Genomic DNA, 19,494 nt, shown 5'->3' on the forward strand with positions numbered 1-19,494 from the left:
CGCACAATTCTCCCGAGTATAACAAAAGGGGATCCAAGAAACTAATTTGGGGAATTTTAATTGCTGGGCCAACATGGTCAGAAGTATTAGCATTACCTAAAACATACATGGAAAGTGACCCAAAATCTGACCTCAATTAGCATAGTATCAGTTATTGAGGGCAGTATACTCCGAGCATGATCAGCAGTCATTCACTCGTACCCCCTGCCCTGCAAACAGGACGCTGGGAAGGGCAGACGAATTAACGCTCTGATTGGCTAGATTTTGCGTGACCTGTGACCTACACGTCATCACGACCAGTCGTGACGACCAGGACCCTGCAAGGTTTGAAATGGCTGTTAAGACTGCCCATCGCTCTTTTATTCCCATTTATAAATGCGACGCCCTTTTTTTGGTTGAAAAGCTTAATTAGGAAAATCTGTAAAACTTATCTGACTTGTAAATTTTCACTCCTGTCAGTTGCTCAGGCTCCGTTTCGAATTCACGAAGGGTCGAAATGCATATCATTCGACGCTCAAAATGTGTCCAAATGGTCCGCAATGAAAAAGAAATCACATCCGGTGTGGTGTGTATGTATTTCGATGGCAAACTTTTCGGATAGTATTTGCGCGCATTGGCTAACCGCGGTCTACATTGATCTCCATTAGTAAGATGGCGCTGCAGCCAGATGCTTTTTACATAGGTCACGATAAATTACCCAGAATGCCTTCCCAACTTCCTTCACAAGATTCTGTGATGCTCAGCTGCCCTTCCCAGCGCCCTGTTTGCAGGGCGGGGGTACGAGCGAACAGCAGTCACAGATCTATTCCATAATTGTATGCAATTTAAGTGATTATCTCCTTAGCCCCAAAAGTGTACAGAAAGTTATTGCAGCAAATGTACTATAATGGTAACAAAATGTGATGCTATAAACGTGAAAGTGTGCCCAGCACACAAATCTATAGGGTGTTTCCCTCCGCCATGGTAACACGAATAAAATGGTAACAGCAAAATTTCCAACAGATTTATCTGGAAAATGCAAAAATCTATGGGCCTTGAAGAGCCTTGACTCAAAATTGCAAGGCACTGATCCCTCAAGGCCAAGGCCAAAGCCAAGGCATTTGACCTCAAGCCTCAAGGCCAAGGCCCTAAAGTCCAGCCTTAAGGAAGCCTTAAGGCCAAGGCCCAGCATCAAGGCACTACATCACTGTCAAAAACTGCCAATTTTGCTGAACTTCAGAGGTTGTAATTCACTTGCATCTCATTTGTGCACAAAACTTCACTTGATCCAGTAAAATTAATTATTTAGGCCCTACTGTATAATGTTAAAGGTTAGACTGCAATGCTATATGAGTACTGAATGTTTCGATATTGTCACCAGATAACAAATTTACACTCTTCCGGATCTATGGATGAGGAACATGGTGTTCAGCAAGAGACCTTGGTAATTTACATCTCAATTTATTCATGTACACATTTTATCCTCTTACAGGTGAATGTATAACTGCAACTTGTTTCTCAGGGAGAAGATTGAACACACCTTTTCCATCTATCTTGACTATTCAAGTGACTTCAATACAAGCTGCACTGCATGTTGACATTGTTAATCTTGCTGGTGCATCATGAGAGTCAGGGGACTTACTTCTATGATTGAGCAGCATCCGTCATTGTTGACAAGGCATTGTCTACATGATGCACGTCTTGTCCTTGATGGCAATGCACTCAGGTACTTCTTGTACCAAGATCGCCCTCCCTGTGATAATGGACATCATGGTGGCCGTTACCAGATCTTTTCAGACAAGTGTCAGCTTTTCTTTCTCAATCTTGCCGAGTGCAATATTTCTCCTTACCTTGTGTTTGACGGAGCCTTAGAGATGGATGACAAGAAGCTTGCAGAAACCAAGTCTAGGAGCCAGGAACGTATCCAAACGGCTGTTGCTATTCCTAGTGGTAGTGGTGGGATAGCCGTTTCTCCTTGCAGTACATTGGTGTTCATGAAGGTGCTGGATGATCTTGGCATTCCGTATGTATTTTGTGACTTTGAGGCAGATGCTGAAACTGCAGCTCTGGCTAATGCTTTGGACTGTGCAGCAGCTTCCGGTGACAGTGACTTCTACATCATGGACCTGAAAGATGGATACTTGCCACTGAACCACTTTGACTGGAAGAATCCTAAAATGATTAAGGTGTCAGAAGCAGCAGCACCATCGGGTCAGCTGTACATTGAGTGTAAGAAGTACAAGAGTAGTGCCTTCTGCAAGATGTTCCATGTCAAGCAGGCATTACTGCCCATACTTGCAACTGCTGTTGGAAATGATTACAAAGACACCTTTGGAGCCTCTCTTGACCCATTCCAAAGCTTTGTTCATTCCAAGTTTTTTGTAAGGGTCTTCCTTACAATTCAGGTGGAAGACTCTCGCCAGCCCAGCGCTGGGGGAGCATCACTCAACATCAGAGCCATCTTGTACGGCATCCTGCTACAGGAGCAAAAGTCAGCCTCTAGAAGGCCACCAGTTGTTGAGGAGTATGCACAGTCATCTGGGAGTCTGAAGCACAGTATTGTCGAGCCATCCTATGACATCGCTGGAGGTGATGGGTGGAAGCTAGCTTTGCCCAGTCTACAGGATATCCCAGCTATGTGTGAAACTGATCGCAGAGCAATTATCCTTGCTGCAGCAGGGATTGATGGCTCAGTCATTCGCAGCATTCCAGCGTTGTTCCAACTTGCTACTTGTGTGACTTTAAACTTGCTCAGTCATGCAGACCCAACTGTCTACTCTTACCAGATAGTATCCCTTCTTGTCAGCTGGTTACATGGAGTTGCGGCAAGCAGGCAGAGATACATCAGCAAAGGCCAAGGCACTCCAGAGCTCCTTCAAGTGGGCCTGGAAAACTCAGATGTGCATGCCATCCTCGCAAACTGTAAGCCACATGAGAACATATACAAGGAGTCCCGACAGTTAGATGTAGAGGTCATCCAGGCGATGGCACAGTGGCAAGATGGCGTGCTTGGCTTAGTCAATCTGAATAAAGTTCTGCTCAGTCCATTTGTGTATCCTGATATGGCAGTCCTGTACAATGGTCCTCTGATACACAGTCTCTGCATCAATCTGAAGCCAATGTCTTCAACAGTGCAACGACAGTGGGTGGTGAAAGAACTCTTGCGTGGCACCAAGCCAAGAATTCGGGCATTGCTTGATCAGCTCCTTGAGCCCTCCTGGCCCTTTCTCATGCCAAGGAAGAGGACCAAAAAGAGCAAGAAGTGTAAGAAGGCACCATCCAGGCCAGGAACCTCAAGGCCATCCATGGACACCCCTACTGCGAGAGGTGCTGAAGGTGGTGCAGAGAGAGACACTGAGGAAGTAACTTATGGTGTCCAGGTTTCCAGCAGGTTTGCTGCACTGGGACAGTATTAGTGAGATCCACTAGTTTGATTACTTTGACCTGTATGTCTTTGATACTGTGCATTCAGCTTATATACTTCAGTACACTACGGTGCACATCCTTTTTTGTTCTAATAGTGTTCAATTATTTTGATCAATAGAAGCACAATGACATACATTTGTACAATGTGACTGATATATCCCATCTTAATGAAGAAATCTGTTTTGTTTATTTTATAATATTTTATAGTAGTTTCTTGATGTTCATAAGAAATTGGTGTATCTTTTGTGTCAAAATAATATTTTTAATTTGGATATATGATTGTTAAAGTATTTTACACTTCCTTCAAAAAGGTATTTGCCCTTCTGTATTTACCCCTTTATCAATTTAATTGCGAGTTTCTGTTAAGCTTTTGATTGTTTGTTTTTCCCAGTACCATTTTACTGGTTGTTTTTCATAGATACTGTTAAAGGGCATCCAATCTCAATTGAGAATCAAATTATATAAAATAGCTTCTTTCACCTCATTTTGGAAAACAAATGCATGTTAACAGTTCAAAACCACACGTAAATCTAATTGCACTGCCTGGCTTGTGGGGATAAATATTTTATCCAAAATTGAAACTTAACTTTAAACTTCACCTTAAACTTATAAAATGTGCACTGCATGTCTTTGTAAAAGTTCCTATATTGTTCATTTGAAATATCAGTTGGTGCAAAATCTATATTTTTGGTGCTATAGAGACATTAAAATACTTGACTCGTTAGATTCTAGTACAGATTTAAGAAAAAATTGTTCATGCTGTATGCAGATGTCTTTGAAATTGACATTTGTTTGGTGAACAACTTAACCCTAACCCCGCTAAATCCAACAGAATGCAACATATTGCAACAGTGGTAAAAAGTTGTTGCAAGTTGTTGCATTTAGCAGCCAACTCAAGTCCCCATGCTTTGTTGCATCTTGTTGCATTTAGCAGGGCAACTGCTCACAAGGCGATACAAGAGTATCCACTGTTGCAGTTTGTTGCATTTAGCATGGTTCTCATTTGAGTTGAGTTGAGTGGATATTGTTGCATTTAGCAGGGTACCTGAAGAATACCCAATGGGGGAGGGGGGTGTCAGAGTTAGGTGTTTCCATACAAGATAAGAGGTAGATGGCAAATATAACACACTATGTTTCATAATCATTTGATTATCAAACCAAGTGTCTGTTTCAAGTTTTGAAGTTTGATTTGGTTAATTCTTCAGACATTACTTCTTTTTTTTTCATACTTTTGACTTAGTATTTTGAATGTGAGTTCAAAGGTTATGGCGTTGGCAGGTTTAATTGAGTGTTAAATATGCAACTTCATATATAATTATGCACAATTTTTAAATCAACATGGTTTATTAAACTAAATGAAAATTACTTCATGTGTAAAGTTATTAAATGTATATTATATATCTTAAAAACTATATGATACTGCACATTTTAGCTCAGTGCAGCTTTAAAGTTTACATTTATGCATCATGATTCTTTGTACATTTCCAGGATAACTGAAATTGAGAAATGTTTTAAAACTTCAATATCTAATAAAAAAAAGTGATTAAAAGAAACAAATGCGTATGTTTTGAGGCTGATTATAGACAGAAAAGGGCTGCGAATAATAAATTAGGTCACTTTTAAAAAAAGTTTTACCCAGACTGGCAGTTTGACCCCCAACCCAACCCTTGGTGTTTATGCTAAAAGTACTGGTTTTGACTGGGTAAAAAGTGGGTTGCATACAAGGGATGGATCGGGGAGGATAGGATAGATGATTGGAAAAGTCAATATCGGCAGTTCGTTCTGTACTTACGTGGGAATCCTTAAAAACCGGCAGGCTGAGTACATGAAAAAATATTTAAAGAATTGGGCTAATAGGGGCAATATTTTACTCTTGTTGCTCTGGATTCCCCGTCTTCCACTTGCACTTGCCTGAACGCTACTGTATCTCTGGGACCCGACTCATACATGAGACAGCCACATAAAAGTACCGAAATCAACTAGCCATTAATTGTGAAAGGCGCCCTCTGCATGTAAATGTGTTCTGTATAATAAACGTGATTAATTGATGATCACGTGCACGCGTGACACAAGGGGCGCGGCGCGATTGAAGTGCGAAGGTCAGTCACACAGCTGTTATTGGTAGTCAACTCGTAAGCGAGGTAGGTATGCCCACAAAGAAAGAACATTCATTTTGACTGCCATAACGGTGTTAGAAATTCAACAAAGATTTCTTCGAAAGAATGTATGAAGAGAATATTGTATGACGTGCCGGTATGGCCACTTCATCTCAATGAAGGTTTGTCATGGAAAAATGTTGCAACCTGACGCCACTTCCGCGATTGTGTTCAAAATCAAAGTCTATGGAGAGTCTATGGAGAGTCGAGACAAGTACTTCCCAACAAAATTGGACATGTTTCTCAGTCCCAGATCATGTCTTAATATGTTATCATCATTTTTGCAATGACTGAAAAAGTGGCGTCAGGTTGCACCCTTTTTTTCCGGAAACACATTGAAAATGTTCTTGAGAGTTTGAATGCAACATTGGTGTTTTTGCAATGCCGGAATGATGACAGCTGCAGTTGAATACTGCGTTACGGCTGCCATAACATAGCCACTGCCTATATATAATTTGACATCCTACGCGCCATTCCATATCATGCACGCTCAAAACTAACCCAACAAGTTGGAGTGATGATTCTTAATGCCTTGCCAACTGTAGTATCCAGATTCGGATTCAGATTTTTTTTTTTTAAATAGCTGGAATTTGCATCGGGGAGTTGTCAATTCAGAGTTTGGTTGCATGATCATCATTACTGACAATTTGTGACATATTTTATAACTCCTTGTACATTGTATAAATTGCATATGATGTAAATATTCCTACTTTAATAAAACCTAATTAACCTGAAGAGCCAAACATTTTAGTACAGTTATTTGAATCTTTTTTTTTTTTTGTTTCTAAATGTTTATGTTTTTGTTTCGGACATTGTGACAATTTAAGATCAGTGGCTGCAAGTTGAATCAGGATACTGCATATACTGACATAGGCGCTACATGTACTTCCTATATGTTCAATGTTTTGGAATATCTATAAGTTCAAGAGTTACAAATTGGGTTTGACTGGTTGATTGACAATCCCAAATTAATCCCATGTCCATGTGTTTTACAATATTATATTCTTTTTGTTAACTCAGTGACAACGATCTAAAACCAGTGTTGGAGCAAAGGCTTTGAACCTCAAGGCCAAGGCCAAGGCTTTGACCCTTAAGGCCAAGGCTTTGACCCTCAAGCCTTAAGGCTAAGGCCAAGGCTTAACCCTCAAGGCCAAGGCCAAGGCCCTGTTTTATTAAATGATCACTAATTAAGAACTAATTATAGTCACATAACACATCATCACGAAGTGCTCAAAACTTGAATTCTCAAACTACGAAACGCATCGGGGTACGCCTGGCTAGCCGACGGACAGCATGGTTCTCCCCACGTACAAACGTGCGTACTGCGTATCGGCCCCATACGCTGGAATTGCGGCCCCGGCCCGATGCGCCGACAAAAAATGGCGATCACATTTTTTAGCCCCTGATACGCACAATTTAATTATCATACACGCCATTAAAATGCACAATTTGATCGTTACATACGCCATTATTTCATCTTGACATGCAAAATCTTGACCAAAATCCTGTTTTTCCGATGCATGTGTGATCAAAATGCACACGATGACGTGTTCTGTCGACCACCAGCAGCACCCAGCTAACACACAGCATGGTACACTGGTTCCCTTCGCCAGCTAACGGAATCAATGCTGTGATGAAGGACCGGAACCAGTGACTACTGCCTCTCTCCGGTCCATACTTCGTATCATACCGCATGATGATGTAGTGGGCCGAAGTTGGATCGTAAAAATATTACCAAACAAACATCGCTGGAGAAAGAGAATTTCTGCGAATTAATTCACAGAACGTGATCTTTACTTTCTGTGAATGTGTTTTCCATTAAAATGACGAGATTGCAAAGCTCGAACTTGTGGCGAAACATCGTAGCGTGTTTCTGCAGTAGCGCAAGATTTTCGGCCACGTGGGCCGTGAGTTCGGCGCGATGTTCGGCTAGCCAGGCGGAATGTTGGCGGTGCCAGCGGCCGTGATGTATGTTAAGCATGAAGTGGAATCACCGACCTTAGGTGAGGCAAGTTTTAATCACTTTTGATAGCCACTCTTGATAACTTTCGTCGCGCAAATTAAAATAATCCAGGCACAAAATAAACATGATTCCTTGCTCTTCAGTACGAATGATGCTCCATTAATCAGCACCCCAAGAAAATTGGCGAAATAATTTTCCGACCTACTGACGCTATTTTGAAAGGCATGTAATCGGAAGAAAAGTGTTTTTTTTTCTCCACCTTTTTTCTTAATTTGAAACTTACATGTAAAATAATGTAATTCATACTTTTCTAGTTAGGAAGCAATGAAACACAGGTTGTGAAATGTTAATTCTTTTTAAGTTAACAATTTTGATTTTTTTTCTTAAATTACAAAAATATTAGTGACCTACAAGATCTCCTCTGAATTTCAAGGACAAATCTTAAGATAAAGACCCCCAGATTTGCTCTAAAATGCACCAGAGCGCTTCTAAAGTTCAAACATTTTCGGGTTGTTGAATCACAGCAAATCTTCCCAACATGTTTGAAAAAATCCTGGGGAGAACCCTGGCCGACGATACAAATTAATTTGGATTGAAATGTATCGATTGAATATCTTCAATGCTTGAATAGTGGTTTTATACAATTTTTTTTGCAAAAGAACACGCATGGGCTTGCAGAACTGAAATGAAAAAAAAAAAAATTACACAATAAAATTATTTCCCTACCTACCTACCTGGATTTTTTTCAGGCCGTTACCGTAAACACACCATTTTTTTTGTTTGGCCTTACCTAAAACATACATGGAAAGTGACCCAAAATCTGACCTCAATTAGCATAGTATCAGTTATTGAGGGCAGTATACTCAGAGCATGATCAGCAGTCATTCACTCGTACCCCCTGCCCTGCAAACAGGACGCTGGGAAGGGCAGACGAATTAACGCTCTGATTGGCTAGATTTTGCGTGACCTGTGACCTACACGTCATCACGTCCAGTCGTGACGACCAGGACCCTGCAAGGTTTGAAATGGCCGCTAAGACTGCCCATCGCTCTTTTATTCCCATTCATAAATGCGACGCCCTTTGTTTGGTTGAAAAGCTTAATTAGGAAAATCTGTAAAACTTATCTGACTTGTAAATTTTCACTCCTGTCAGTTGCTCAGGCTCCGTTTCGAATTCACGAAGGGTCGAAATGCATATCATTCGACGCTCAAAATGTGTCCATATGGTCCGCAATAAAAAAGAAATCACATCCGGTGTGGTGTGTATGTATTTCGATGGCAAACTTTTCGGATAGTATTTGCGCGCATTGGCTAACCGAGGTCTACATTGATCTCCATTAGTAAGATGGCGGTCTACCGCTGCAGCCAGATGCTTTTTACATATGTCACGATAAATTACCTAGAATGCCTTCCCAACTTCCTTCACAAGATTTTGTGAAGCTCATCTGCCCTTCCCAGCGCCCTGTTTGCAGGGCGGGGGTACGAGCGAACAGCAGTCACAGATCTATTCCATAATTGTATGCAATTTAAGTGATTATCTCCTTAGCCCCCAAAGTGTACAGAAAGTTATTGCAGCAAATGTACTATAATGGTAACAAAATGTGATGCTATTAAAGTGAAAATGTGCCCAGCACACAAATCTATAGGGTGTTTCCCTCTGCCATGGTAACACAAATAAAATGGTAACAGCAAAATTTCAAACAGATTTATCTGGAAAATGCAAAAATCTATGGGCCTTGAAGAGCCTTGACTCAAAATTGCAAGGCACTGATCCCTCAAGGCCAAGGCTTTTGCCCTCAAGCCTCAAGGCCAAGGCCCTAAAGTCCAGCCTTAAGGCAGCCTTAACGCCAAGGCCCAGCATCAAGGCACTACATCACTGTCAAAAACTGTCAATTTTGCTGATCTTCAGAGGTTGTAATTCACTTGCATCTCATTTGTGCACAAAACTTCACTTGATCCAGTAAAATTAATTGTTTAGGCCCTACTGTATAATGTTAAAGGTTAGACTGCAATGCTATATGAGTACTGAATGTTTCGATATTGTCACCAGATAACAAATTTACACTATTCCGGATCTATGGATGAGGAACATGGTGTTCAGCAAGAGACCTTGGTAATTTACATCTCAATTTATTCCTGTACACATTTTATCCTCTTACAGGTGAATGTATAGCTGCAACTTGTTTCTCAGGGAGAAGATTGAACACACCTTTTCCATCTGTCTTGACTATTCAAGTGACTTCAATACAAGCTGCACTGCATGTTGACATTGTTAATCTTGCTGTTGCATCATGGGAGTCAAGGGACTTACTTCTATGATTGAGCAGCATCCGTCATTGTTCACAAGGCATTGCCTACATGATGCACGTCTTGTCATTGATGGCAATGCACTCAAGTACTTCTTGTACCAAGATCGCCCTCCCTGTGATAATGGACATCATGGTGGCCGTTACCAGATCTTTTCGGCCAAGTGTCAGCGTTTCTTTCTCAATCTTGCCGAGTGCAATATTTCTCCATACCTTGTATTTGACGGAGCCTTAGAGATGGATGACAAGAAGCTTGCAGAAACCAAGTCTAGGAGCCAGGAACGTATCCGAACGGCTGTTGCTATTCCTAGTGGTAGTGGTGGGATAGCCGTTTCTCCTTGCAGTGCATTGGTGTTCATGAAGGTGCTGGATGATCTTGGCATTCCGTATGTATTTTGTGACTTTGAGGCAGATGCTGAAACTGCAGCTCTGGCTAATGCTTTGGACTGTGCAGCAGCTTCCGGTGACAGTGACTTCTACATCATGGACCTGAGAGATGGATACTTGCCACTGAACCACTTTGACTGGATGAATCCTAAAATGATTAAGGTGTCAGAAGCAGCAGCACCATCGGGTCAGCTGTACATTGAGTGTAAGAAGTACAAGAGTAGTGCCTTCTGCAAGATGTTCCATGTCAAGCAGACATTACTGCCCATACTTGCAACTGCTGTTGGAAATGATTACAAAGACACCTTTGGAGCCTCTCTTGACCCATTCCAAAGCTTTGTTCATTCCAAGTTTTTTTCATCAAAGACGGGCAGGAGAAGCTACGACCAGATTGTTAGTTATCTTTCCTGGCTGAAAGAAAAGGAGACAAAGGAGGAAGCCATCTATGACATGGTCAGGCATGTGAGAGGAGCTGATCGAGAGAAGCTGAGACGCTTGATTGATGCATCCCTTGAGATGTACCACTTTTCAGATAGCCTGACCGTGGCACACTTTACTGGTGGTCAGTTGAATCCTAAACGAAGTAAGTTGGCAGCGTGTGCTTCTGTACCACCCTGGTTTGTTGATCTGCTGAATCGGGGCAAGGTTGCAGCAATGTGCGCCAATGTCCTTTGCAACAAAAGGGTCTTCCTTAAAATTCAGGTGGAAGACTCTCGCCAGGTCAGCGCTGGGGGAGCATCACTCAACATCAGAGCCATCTTGTATGGCATCCTGCTTAAGGGGCAAAAGTCAGCCTCTAGAAGGCCACCAGTTGTTGAGGAGTATGCACAGTCATCTGGGAGTCTGAAGCACAGTATTGTCGAGCCAGCCTATGACATCGCTGGATGTGATGGGCGGAAGTTAGCTTTGCCCAGTCTACAGGATATCCCAGATATGTATGAAACTGATCGCAGAGAAATTCTCCTTGCTGCAGCAGGGATTGGTGGCTCAGTCATTCTCAGCATTCCAGCGTTGTTCCAACTTGCTACTTGTGTGACTTTAAACTTGCTCAGTCATGCAAACCCACCTGTCTACTCTGACCAGATAGTAGCCCTTCTTGTCAGCTGGTTACATGGAGTTGCGGCAAGCAGGCAGAAATACATCAACAAAGACCAAGACACTCCAAAGCTCCTTCAAGTAGACCTGGAAAACTCTGATATGCATGCCATCCTCACAAACTGTAAGCCACATGAGAACAAGTACGAGGAGTCCCGACAGTTAGATGTAGAGGTCATCCAGGCGATGGCACAGTGGCAGCAGTGCTTGCTTGACTTAGTCCATCTGAATAAAGTTCTGCTCAGTCCATTTGTGTATCCTGATATGGCAGTCCTGTACAATGGTCCTCTGATACACAGTCTCTGCATCATTCTGAAGCCAATGTCTTCAACAGAGCAGCAATTACAGTGGGTGGTGAGAGAGCTCTTGGGTGACACCATGCCAGGAATTCATGCATTGCTTGATCAGCTCCTTAAGCCCTTGTCGCCCTTTCTCATGCCAAGGAAGAGGACCAACAAAAGCAAGAAGGGTAAGAAGGCACCATCCAGGCCAGGAACCTCAAGGCCATCCATGGACACCCCTCCTGCGAGAGGTGCTGAAGGTGGTGCAGAGAGAGACACTGAGGAAGTATTTTATAGTGTCCGGGTTTCCAACAGGTTTGCTGCACTGGGATGGAATGAGTGAGATCCACTAGTTTGATTCCTTTGACATGGTTTATAAAAACTAAATGAAAAATACTTCATGTGTAAAGTTATTAAATGTATATTATATATCTTAAACAATTACATGATACTGCAAATTTTAGCTCAGTGCAGCTTTGAAGTTCTTTGTATTGTTGTGATTCTTTGTACATTTCCAGGATAACTGAAATTGAGAAATGTTTTAAAACTTCAATATCTAATAAAAAAGTGATTAAAAGAAACAAATGGGTATGTTTTGAGGCTGAATATAGACAGAAAAGGGCTGCGAAAAAAAATAAGGTCACTTTAAAAAAAAGTTTTACCCAGACTGGCAGTTTGACCCCCAACCCAAAACCTTTGTGTTTATGCAAAAAGTACTGGTTTTGACTGGGTTGCATACAAGGGATGGATCGGGGAGGATAGGATAGATGAATATTGGAAAGGTCAATATCGGCAGTTCGTTCTGTACTTACGTGGGAATCCTTAAAAACCGGCAGGCTAAGAATATGAAAAAATATTTAAAGAATTGGGCTAATAGGGGCAATATTTTACTCCTGTTGCTCTGGATCCCCCGTCTTCCACTTGCACTTGCCTGAACGCTACTGTATCTCTGGGACCCGACTCATACATTAGACAGCCACATAAAATTACCGAAACCAAACTAGCCATTAATTATGAAAGGCGCCCTCTGCATGTAAATGTGTTTTGTATAATAAACGTGATGATTGATGATCACGTGCACGCGTGACAAGGGCGCGAATGTAGTGCGGAAGTCGGAAGTCAGTCACACAGCTGTTAGTGTTACTGAGTCATGGTGTAGTATGTAGTCAACTCGTAAGCGAGGTAGGTTTGCCCCAAAGAAAGATCATTCATTTTTACTGCCACAACGGTCGTTAGAAATTCAACAAAGATTTCTTCGAAAGAATGTATGAAGAGAATAGTGTATGACGTATGGCCACTTCATCTCAATGAAGGTCTGTCATGGAAAAAATGTTGCAACCCAACCTGACGCCACTTCCGCGATTGTGTTCAAAGTCTATGGAGAGTCGAGAAAATTTTCTAAGTATTTCACAACAAAATTGGAAATGTTTCTCAGTCACAGATTCATGTCTTAATATGTCTTATCATCATTTTTGCAATGACGGAAAAAGTGGCGTCTAGGTTTCCACATTTTTTTTCCGGAAAGACTTTGAAAATGTTCTTGAGAGTTTGAATGCAACATTGGTGTTTTTGCAATGCGGAACGATGGCAGCTGCAGTTGAATATTGCGTTACGGCTGCCGTAACATATAGCCACTGCCTATATATTATTTGATGTTTGATGCGTCTGCCATCCATTCAATATCATGCACGCTCAAAACTAAGCCAACAAGTTGAAGTAATGTTTCTTAATGCCTTGCCAACTGTAGTATTCAGATTCAGATTCAGTCTTCAGAATTTTGTTTTAATATGGAATTTACATCGGGGAGTATATATCAATTCAGTGTTCGGTTGATCATTATTACTGACATGTTTTATAACTCCTAGTACATTGTATAAACTGCATATGATGTAAATATTCCTACTTTATTAAAACCTGATTAACCCGAAGAGCCAAAAATTTCAGTGAAGTTATTTGAATCTCATTCTTTTTCTTTCTAAATGATTATTGTGACAAAGTTAAGATCAGTCGTTAAGCGTTGCAAGTTGAATCAGGATACTGCATAAAGTGACATGAGGCTATATGAGTTCAAGAGTAACAATTGGGTTTGACTGGTGTACACTGGTTGAATGACAATCCTGTGTTACTCCCATGTCCATGTGTTTTACTATAGTGTATTTTTTTTGTGAACTCGGTGGCAAACTAGATCTAAAACTGGCAATTTTGCTGATCTTCAGAGATTGTAATTTCACTTACATCTCATTTGTGCACAAAACTTCACTTGATCCAAGAAACTTAATTATTTAGGCCTTACTGTATAATGTTAAAGGTTAGACTGCAATGCTATATGAGTACTGAATGTTTCGACATTGTCACCAGATAACAAATTTACACTATTCCGGATCTATGGATGAGGAACATGGTGTGCAGCAACTTGAAGAGACCTTGGTAAATTACATCTCAATTTATTCATATACACATTTTATCCGCTTACAGGTGAATGTACAACTGCAACTTGTTTCGCAGGGAGAAGATTGAACACACCTTTTCCATCTGTCTTGACTATTCAAGTGACTTCAATACAAGCTGCACTGCATGTTGACATTGCTAATCTTGCTGGTGCAGCATGGGAGTCAGGGGACTTACTTCTATGATTGAGCAGCATCCGTCATTGTTCACAAGGCATTGCCTACATGATGCACGTCTCGCCATTGATGGCTATGCACTCAGGTACTTCTTGTACCAAGATCGCCCTCCCTGTGATGATGGACATCATGGTGGCCGTTACCAGATCTTTTCGGCCAAGTGTCAGCTTTTCTTTCTCAATCTTGCCAAGTGCAATATTTCTCCATACCTTGTGTTTGACGGAGCCTTAGAGATGGATGACAAGAAGCTTGCAGAAACCAAGTCTAGGAACCAGGAACGTATCCGAACAGCTGTTGCTATTTCTAGTGGTAGAGGTGGGAAAGCAGTTTCTCCTTGCAGTGCATTGGTGTTCATGAAGGTGCTGGATGATCTTGGCATTCCGTATGTATTTTGTGACTTTGAAGCAGATGCTGAAACTGCAGCTCTGGCTAATGCTTTGGACTGTGCAGCAGCTTCCCGTGACAGTGACTTCTACATCATGGACCTGAGAGATGGATACTTGCCACTGGACCACTTTGACTGGAAGAATCCTAGAAGGATTAAGGTGTCAGAAGCAGCAGCACAGCCAAGTGGGTGGAAGCATAAGACGACAGCCAACCCATCATCGGGTCAGCTGTACATTGAGTGTATGATGTACAAGAGTAGTGCCTTCTGCAAGATGTTCCATGTCAAGCAGGCATTACTGCCCATACTTGCAACTGCTGTTGGAAATGATTACAAAGACACCTTTGGAGCCTCTCTTGACCCATTCCAAAGCTTTGTTCATTCCAAGTTTTTTCGATCAAAGACGGGCAGGAGGAGCTACGACCAGATTGTTAGTTATCTATCCTGGCTGAGTGAAAAGGAGACAAAGGAGGAAGCCATCCATGACATGGTCAGGCATTTGAGAGGAGCTGATCGAGAGAAGCTGATATGCTTGATTGATGCATCCCTTGAGATGTACCACTTTTCAGATAGCCTGACCAAGGCGTACTTTTCTGGTGGTCTGTTGAAACCTGAACGAAGTAAGTTGGCAACGTGTGCTTCTGTACCACCCTGGTTTGTTGCTCTGCTGAATCGGGGCAAGGTTTCAGCAATGTGCGCCAATGTCCTTTGCAACAAAAGGGTCTTCCTTACAATTCAGTTGGAAGACTCTCGCCAGCCCAGCGCTGGGGGAGCATCACTCAACATCAGAGCCATCTTGTATGGCATCCTGCTACAGGAGCAAAAGTCAACCTCTAGAAGGCCACCAGTTGTTGAGGAGTATGCACAGTCATCTGGGAGTCTGAAGCACAGGATTGTCGAGCCAGCCTATGACATCGCTGGAGGTGATGGGCGGAAGTTAGCTTTGCCCAGTCTACAGGATATCCCAGATATGTATGAAACTGATCGCAGAGCAATTCTCCTTGCTGCAGCAGGGATTGATGGCTCAGTCATTCGCAGCATTCCAGCGTTGTTCCAACTTGCTACTTGTGTGACTTTAAACTTGCTCAGTCATGCAGACCCAACTGTCTACTCTTACCAGATAGTAGCCCTTCTTGTCAGCTGGTTACATGGAGTTGCGGCAAGCAGGCAGAGATACATCAGCAAAGGCCAAGGCACTCCAAAGCTCCTTCAAGTGGGCCTGGAAAATTCAGATGTGCATGCCATCCTCGCAAACTGTAAGCCACATGAGAACATATACAAGTCCCGACAGTTAGATGTAGAGGTCATCCAGGCGATGGCACAGTGGCAGCAGTGCATGCTTGGCTTAGTCAATCTGAATAAAGTTCTGCTCAGTCCATTTGTGTATCCTGATATGGCAGTCCTGTACAATGGTCCTCTGATACACAGTCTCTGCATCAATCTGAAGCCAATGTCTTCAACAGTGCAGCGACAGTGGGTGGTGAAAGAACTCTTGCGTGGCACCAGGCCAAGAATTCGGGCATTGTTTGATCAGCTCCTTGAGCCCTCCTGGCCCTTTCTCATGCCAAGGAAGAGGACCAAAAAGAGCAAGAAGGGCAAGAAGGCACCATCCAGGCCAGGAACCTCAAGGCCATCCATGGACACCCCTCCTGCGAGAGGTGCTGAAGGTGGTGCAGAGAGAGACACTGAAGAAGTAACTTATGGTGTCGAGGTTTCCAGCAGGTTTGCTGCACTGGGATGGAATGAGTGAGATCCACTAGTTTGATTCCTTTGACCTGTATGTCTTTGATACTGTGCATTCAGCTTATATAGTTCATTACACCAAGGATCACATTTTTTGTTGTAATCATGTTCAGTTATTTTGATCAGTAGCTGCACAACGACATAAAATGTAACTGATATTTCCCATCTTAAAGAAGAAATCTGTTGTTTATTGTGTACTATTTTATAGTAGTTTCTTGATGTTCAGAAGAAATTGGTGTATCTTTTGTGTCAAAATATTATATATTTTTAATTTGGATATATGATTGTTAAAGTATTTTACACTTCCTTCAAAAGGGTATTTGCCCTTTTCTATTTACCTCTTCATCAATTTAATTGTGAGTTTCTGTTAAGCTTTTGATTGGTTGTTTTTTCATTGATAACTTTAAAGGGCATCCAATCTCAATTGAGAATCAAATGATATAAAATAGCTTCTTTCATCTCATTTTTGGAAACAAATGCATGTTTACAGTTCAAAACCAGACGTAAATCTAATTGCACTGCCTGGCTTGCGGGGATAAATATTTTATCCAAAATTGAAACTTAACCTCAAGAGTTTATAAAATGTGCACTGCATGGCAACTATCCATATTTGTGTAAATTCCTATATTGTTCATTTTGAAATATCAGTTGGTGCAAAATCTATATTTTTGGTGCTATAATTAAAAGACATTAAAATACTTGACACATTTTTTTCTAGTACAGATTTAAGAAGAAATTGTTCATGCTGTATGCAGATGTCTTTGAAATTGACATTTGTTTGGTGAACAACTTAACCCTAACCCCGCTAAATGCAACAGAATGCAACATATTGCAACTGTGGTAAAAAGTTGTTGCAAGTTGTTGCATTTAGCAGCCAACTCAAGTCCCCATGCTTTGTTGAATCTTGTTGCATTTGGCAGGGTAACTGGTTGGTACCATGGCTGGTATGCAATGGGTTCACTGCACAATGCTACAGAATCCACTGTTGCAATTTGTTGCATTTAGCAGGGTAACTGGTTGGTACCATGGCTGGTATGCAATGGGTTCACTGCACAATGCTACAGAATCCACTGTTGCAATTTGTTGCATTTAGCAGGGTAACTGCTTGGTGCCAGGGCTGGTATGCACTGGGTTCACTGCACAATGCTACAGAATCCACTGTTGCAATTTGTTGCATTTAGCAGAGTAACTGCTTGGTACCATGGCTGGTATGCAATGGGTTCACTACACAATGCTACAGAATCCACTGTTGAAATTTGTTGCATCATGGTTGTCATTTGAGTTGAGTGGATATTGTTGCATTTAGCAGGGTACCTGAAGAATACCCAATGGGGTGGTCAGAGTTAGGTGTTTCCATACAAGGAGGTAGATTGCAAATATAATCCACTATGCCTCATAATCATTTGATTGTCAAACCCAGTGTCTGTTTCAAGTTTTGAAGTTTGATTTGGTTTATTCTTCAGAGATTACCTTTTTTTTTTTTTTTTACTTTTGACTTAGGATTTTCAATGTGAGTTCAAAGGTTATGATGTTGGCAGGTTAATTGAATCTGTTAAGTATGCAACTTCATGTATAATTATGCAAAATTTTTAAATTTTTAAAACTAAATGAAAAATACTTCATGTGTAAAGTTAAAAATGTATATTATATATCTTATAAAACTGTAAATATTAGCTCAGTGCAGCTTTTAAGTTTACATTTATGCATCATGATTCTAGTACATTTCCAGGATAACTGAAATTGAGAAATGTTTTAAAACTTCAATATATGTGTATCTAATAAAAAAGGGATTAAAAGAAACAAATTCGTATGTTTGAGGCTGATTAGAGACAGAAAAGGGCTGCGAAAAATAAATTAGGTCACTTTTAAAAGAAGTTTTACCCAGACTGGCAGTTTGACCCCCAACCCAAAACCTTGTGTTTATGCTAAAAGTACTGTAAAATTGATTCTAGATGTTCTGTGGTGTGATCTGAAGCAATTTCTTACCACTTTCCTCCCTGCTTTAACTAATATTTTCTTAGCAAAAAATTCTTATTTGAACATCGTTTTCGAGGTTGGAGTCATTGAATCAGCTATCGGGATTCTGAGCTATAGGCGTGGGGTTCGGGGCCCGAATAAAATTGGATTCTCGATGCTCTGTGGTGTGATCTGAGGCAATTTCTTACCACTTTAACCAATAATAACCTTAGCACAAAAGATAATAATTTAAACATAATTTTCGAGGTATTCTCAGCTAAAGGCATAAGAAATTTTTTTGAACATTGTTTTCGAGGTTGGAGTCATTGAATCAGCCACCAGAATTCTGAGCTTTAGGCGTGGGGTTCGGGGCCCGCTTAACTGAGGGCCCCGAAAAAAATGTGGATTGTAAATGCTCTGTGGTGCTATCTGAGGCAATTTCTGACCACTTTAAGCAATATTTTCTAAGCAAAAGATACATTGTAGTACATAATAGGGCACTGTAAATGAGACTCGAGTTCAAAAATCTGGGGGGGGGGGGACATTTAATATTGTGTCCCCCACCCTTCAAAAAGTGGGGGGGGGGGGGGGGGGGGGGGGACATGTCCCCTGTCCACCAAGGATTGACGCCCCTGGCGTCATGTAGATCAATGATAATTTTTTTAGAAACTCAAAATCTCAGTGGGGAGGGCGACTGGGGGGGGGGGGGCGACAAGGTTTCATGGGGGGCGGTCGCCCCCCCCCCCCCACGCCCCCCCCCCCCCCCCCCCCCCCCCCGGTGGCTACGCCACTGCAAGGGACGGATCGGGGGAGGATAGGATAGATGATTGGAAAAGTCAATATCGGCAGTTCGTTCTGTACTTACGTGGGAATCCTTAAAAATCGGCAGACTAAGTACATGAAAAAATATTTCAAGAAGTGGGCTATTATGGGGGCAATAGCTTGCTCTGGATCCCCAGTCTTCCACTTGCACCTGCCTATTGAGAAGGATGTTATTTGATACTGGTTTGGGATGAAATCAAATGGACGTCCGAACTTCAAAGGCAGTGGAACCAGACCTCTGTTAATTAACATGAAGGTAGAAAATACTCTGCACTAATTATTAAATTCGGGGCACCTTTTGTACTAAGTTTTGTGTGGACTTAATACACTGGCGCACCCGCACCGGCCGCCACTAGTCACTGGCGATACAT

The 19,494-nt window shown here is 41.7% G+C and overlaps 3 protein-coding genes across 3 annotated transcripts; all 3 read left to right on the forward strand.

The window, feature by feature from the left end:
- Window positions 1-1,199: 1,199 nt before the first annotated feature.
- Window positions 1,200-4,969, forward strand: LOC119737392 (protein asteroid homolog 1-like). The gene has a single exon (XM_038211718.1). It carries the CDS (start codon window positions 1,602-1,604, stop codon window positions 3,393-3,395), a length of 1,794 nt encoding a protein of 597 aa, XP_038067646.1. The 5' UTR covers window positions 1,200-1,601; the 3' UTR covers window positions 3,396-4,969.
- Window positions 4,970-5,487: 518 nt separating this feature from the next.
- Window positions 5,488-11,951, forward strand: LOC119737391 (protein asteroid homolog 1-like). Its single transcript, XM_038211717.1, has 2 exons — window positions 5,488-5,546; window positions 9,686-11,951. Exon 2 carries the CDS (start codon window positions 9,816-9,818, stop codon window positions 11,934-11,936), a length of 2,121 nt encoding a protein of 706 aa, XP_038067645.1. The 5' UTR covers window positions 5,488-5,546; window positions 9,686-9,815; the 3' UTR covers window positions 11,937-11,951.
- Window positions 11,952-12,639: 688 nt separating this feature from the next.
- Window positions 12,640-18,149, forward strand: LOC119737390 (protein asteroid homolog 1-like). Its single transcript, XM_038211716.1, has 2 exons — window positions 12,640-12,775; window positions 14,069-18,149. Exon 2 carries the CDS (start codon window positions 14,199-14,201, stop codon window positions 16,350-16,352), a length of 2,154 nt encoding a protein of 717 aa, XP_038067644.1. The 5' UTR covers window positions 12,640-12,775; window positions 14,069-14,198; the 3' UTR covers window positions 16,353-18,149.
- Window positions 18,150-19,494: the final 1,345 nt, after the last annotated feature.

The sequence above is a fragment of the Patiria miniata genome, unplaced genomic scaffold, assembly GCF_015706575.1.
Source record: "Patiria miniata isolate m_02_andy unplaced genomic scaffold, ASM1570657v1 HiC_scaffold_3, whole genome shotgun sequence".
Lineage (NCBI taxonomy): Eukaryota > Metazoa > Echinodermata > Asteroidea > Valvatida > Asterinidae > Patiria > Patiria miniata.

Bases quoted from the DNA above. Each gene is read 5' to 3' on its own strand.
- LOC119737390 (XM_038211716.1), top strand. From the start codon at position 14,199: ATGGGAGTCAGGGGACTTACTTCTATGATTGAGCAGCATCCGTCATTG.
- LOC119737391 (XM_038211717.1), top strand. From the start codon at position 9,816: ATGGGAGTCAAGGGACTTACTTCTATGATTGAGCAGCATCCGTCATTG.
- LOC119737392 (XM_038211718.1), top strand. From the start codon at position 1,602: ATGAGAGTCAGGGGACTTACTTCTATGATTGAGCAGCATCCGTCATTG.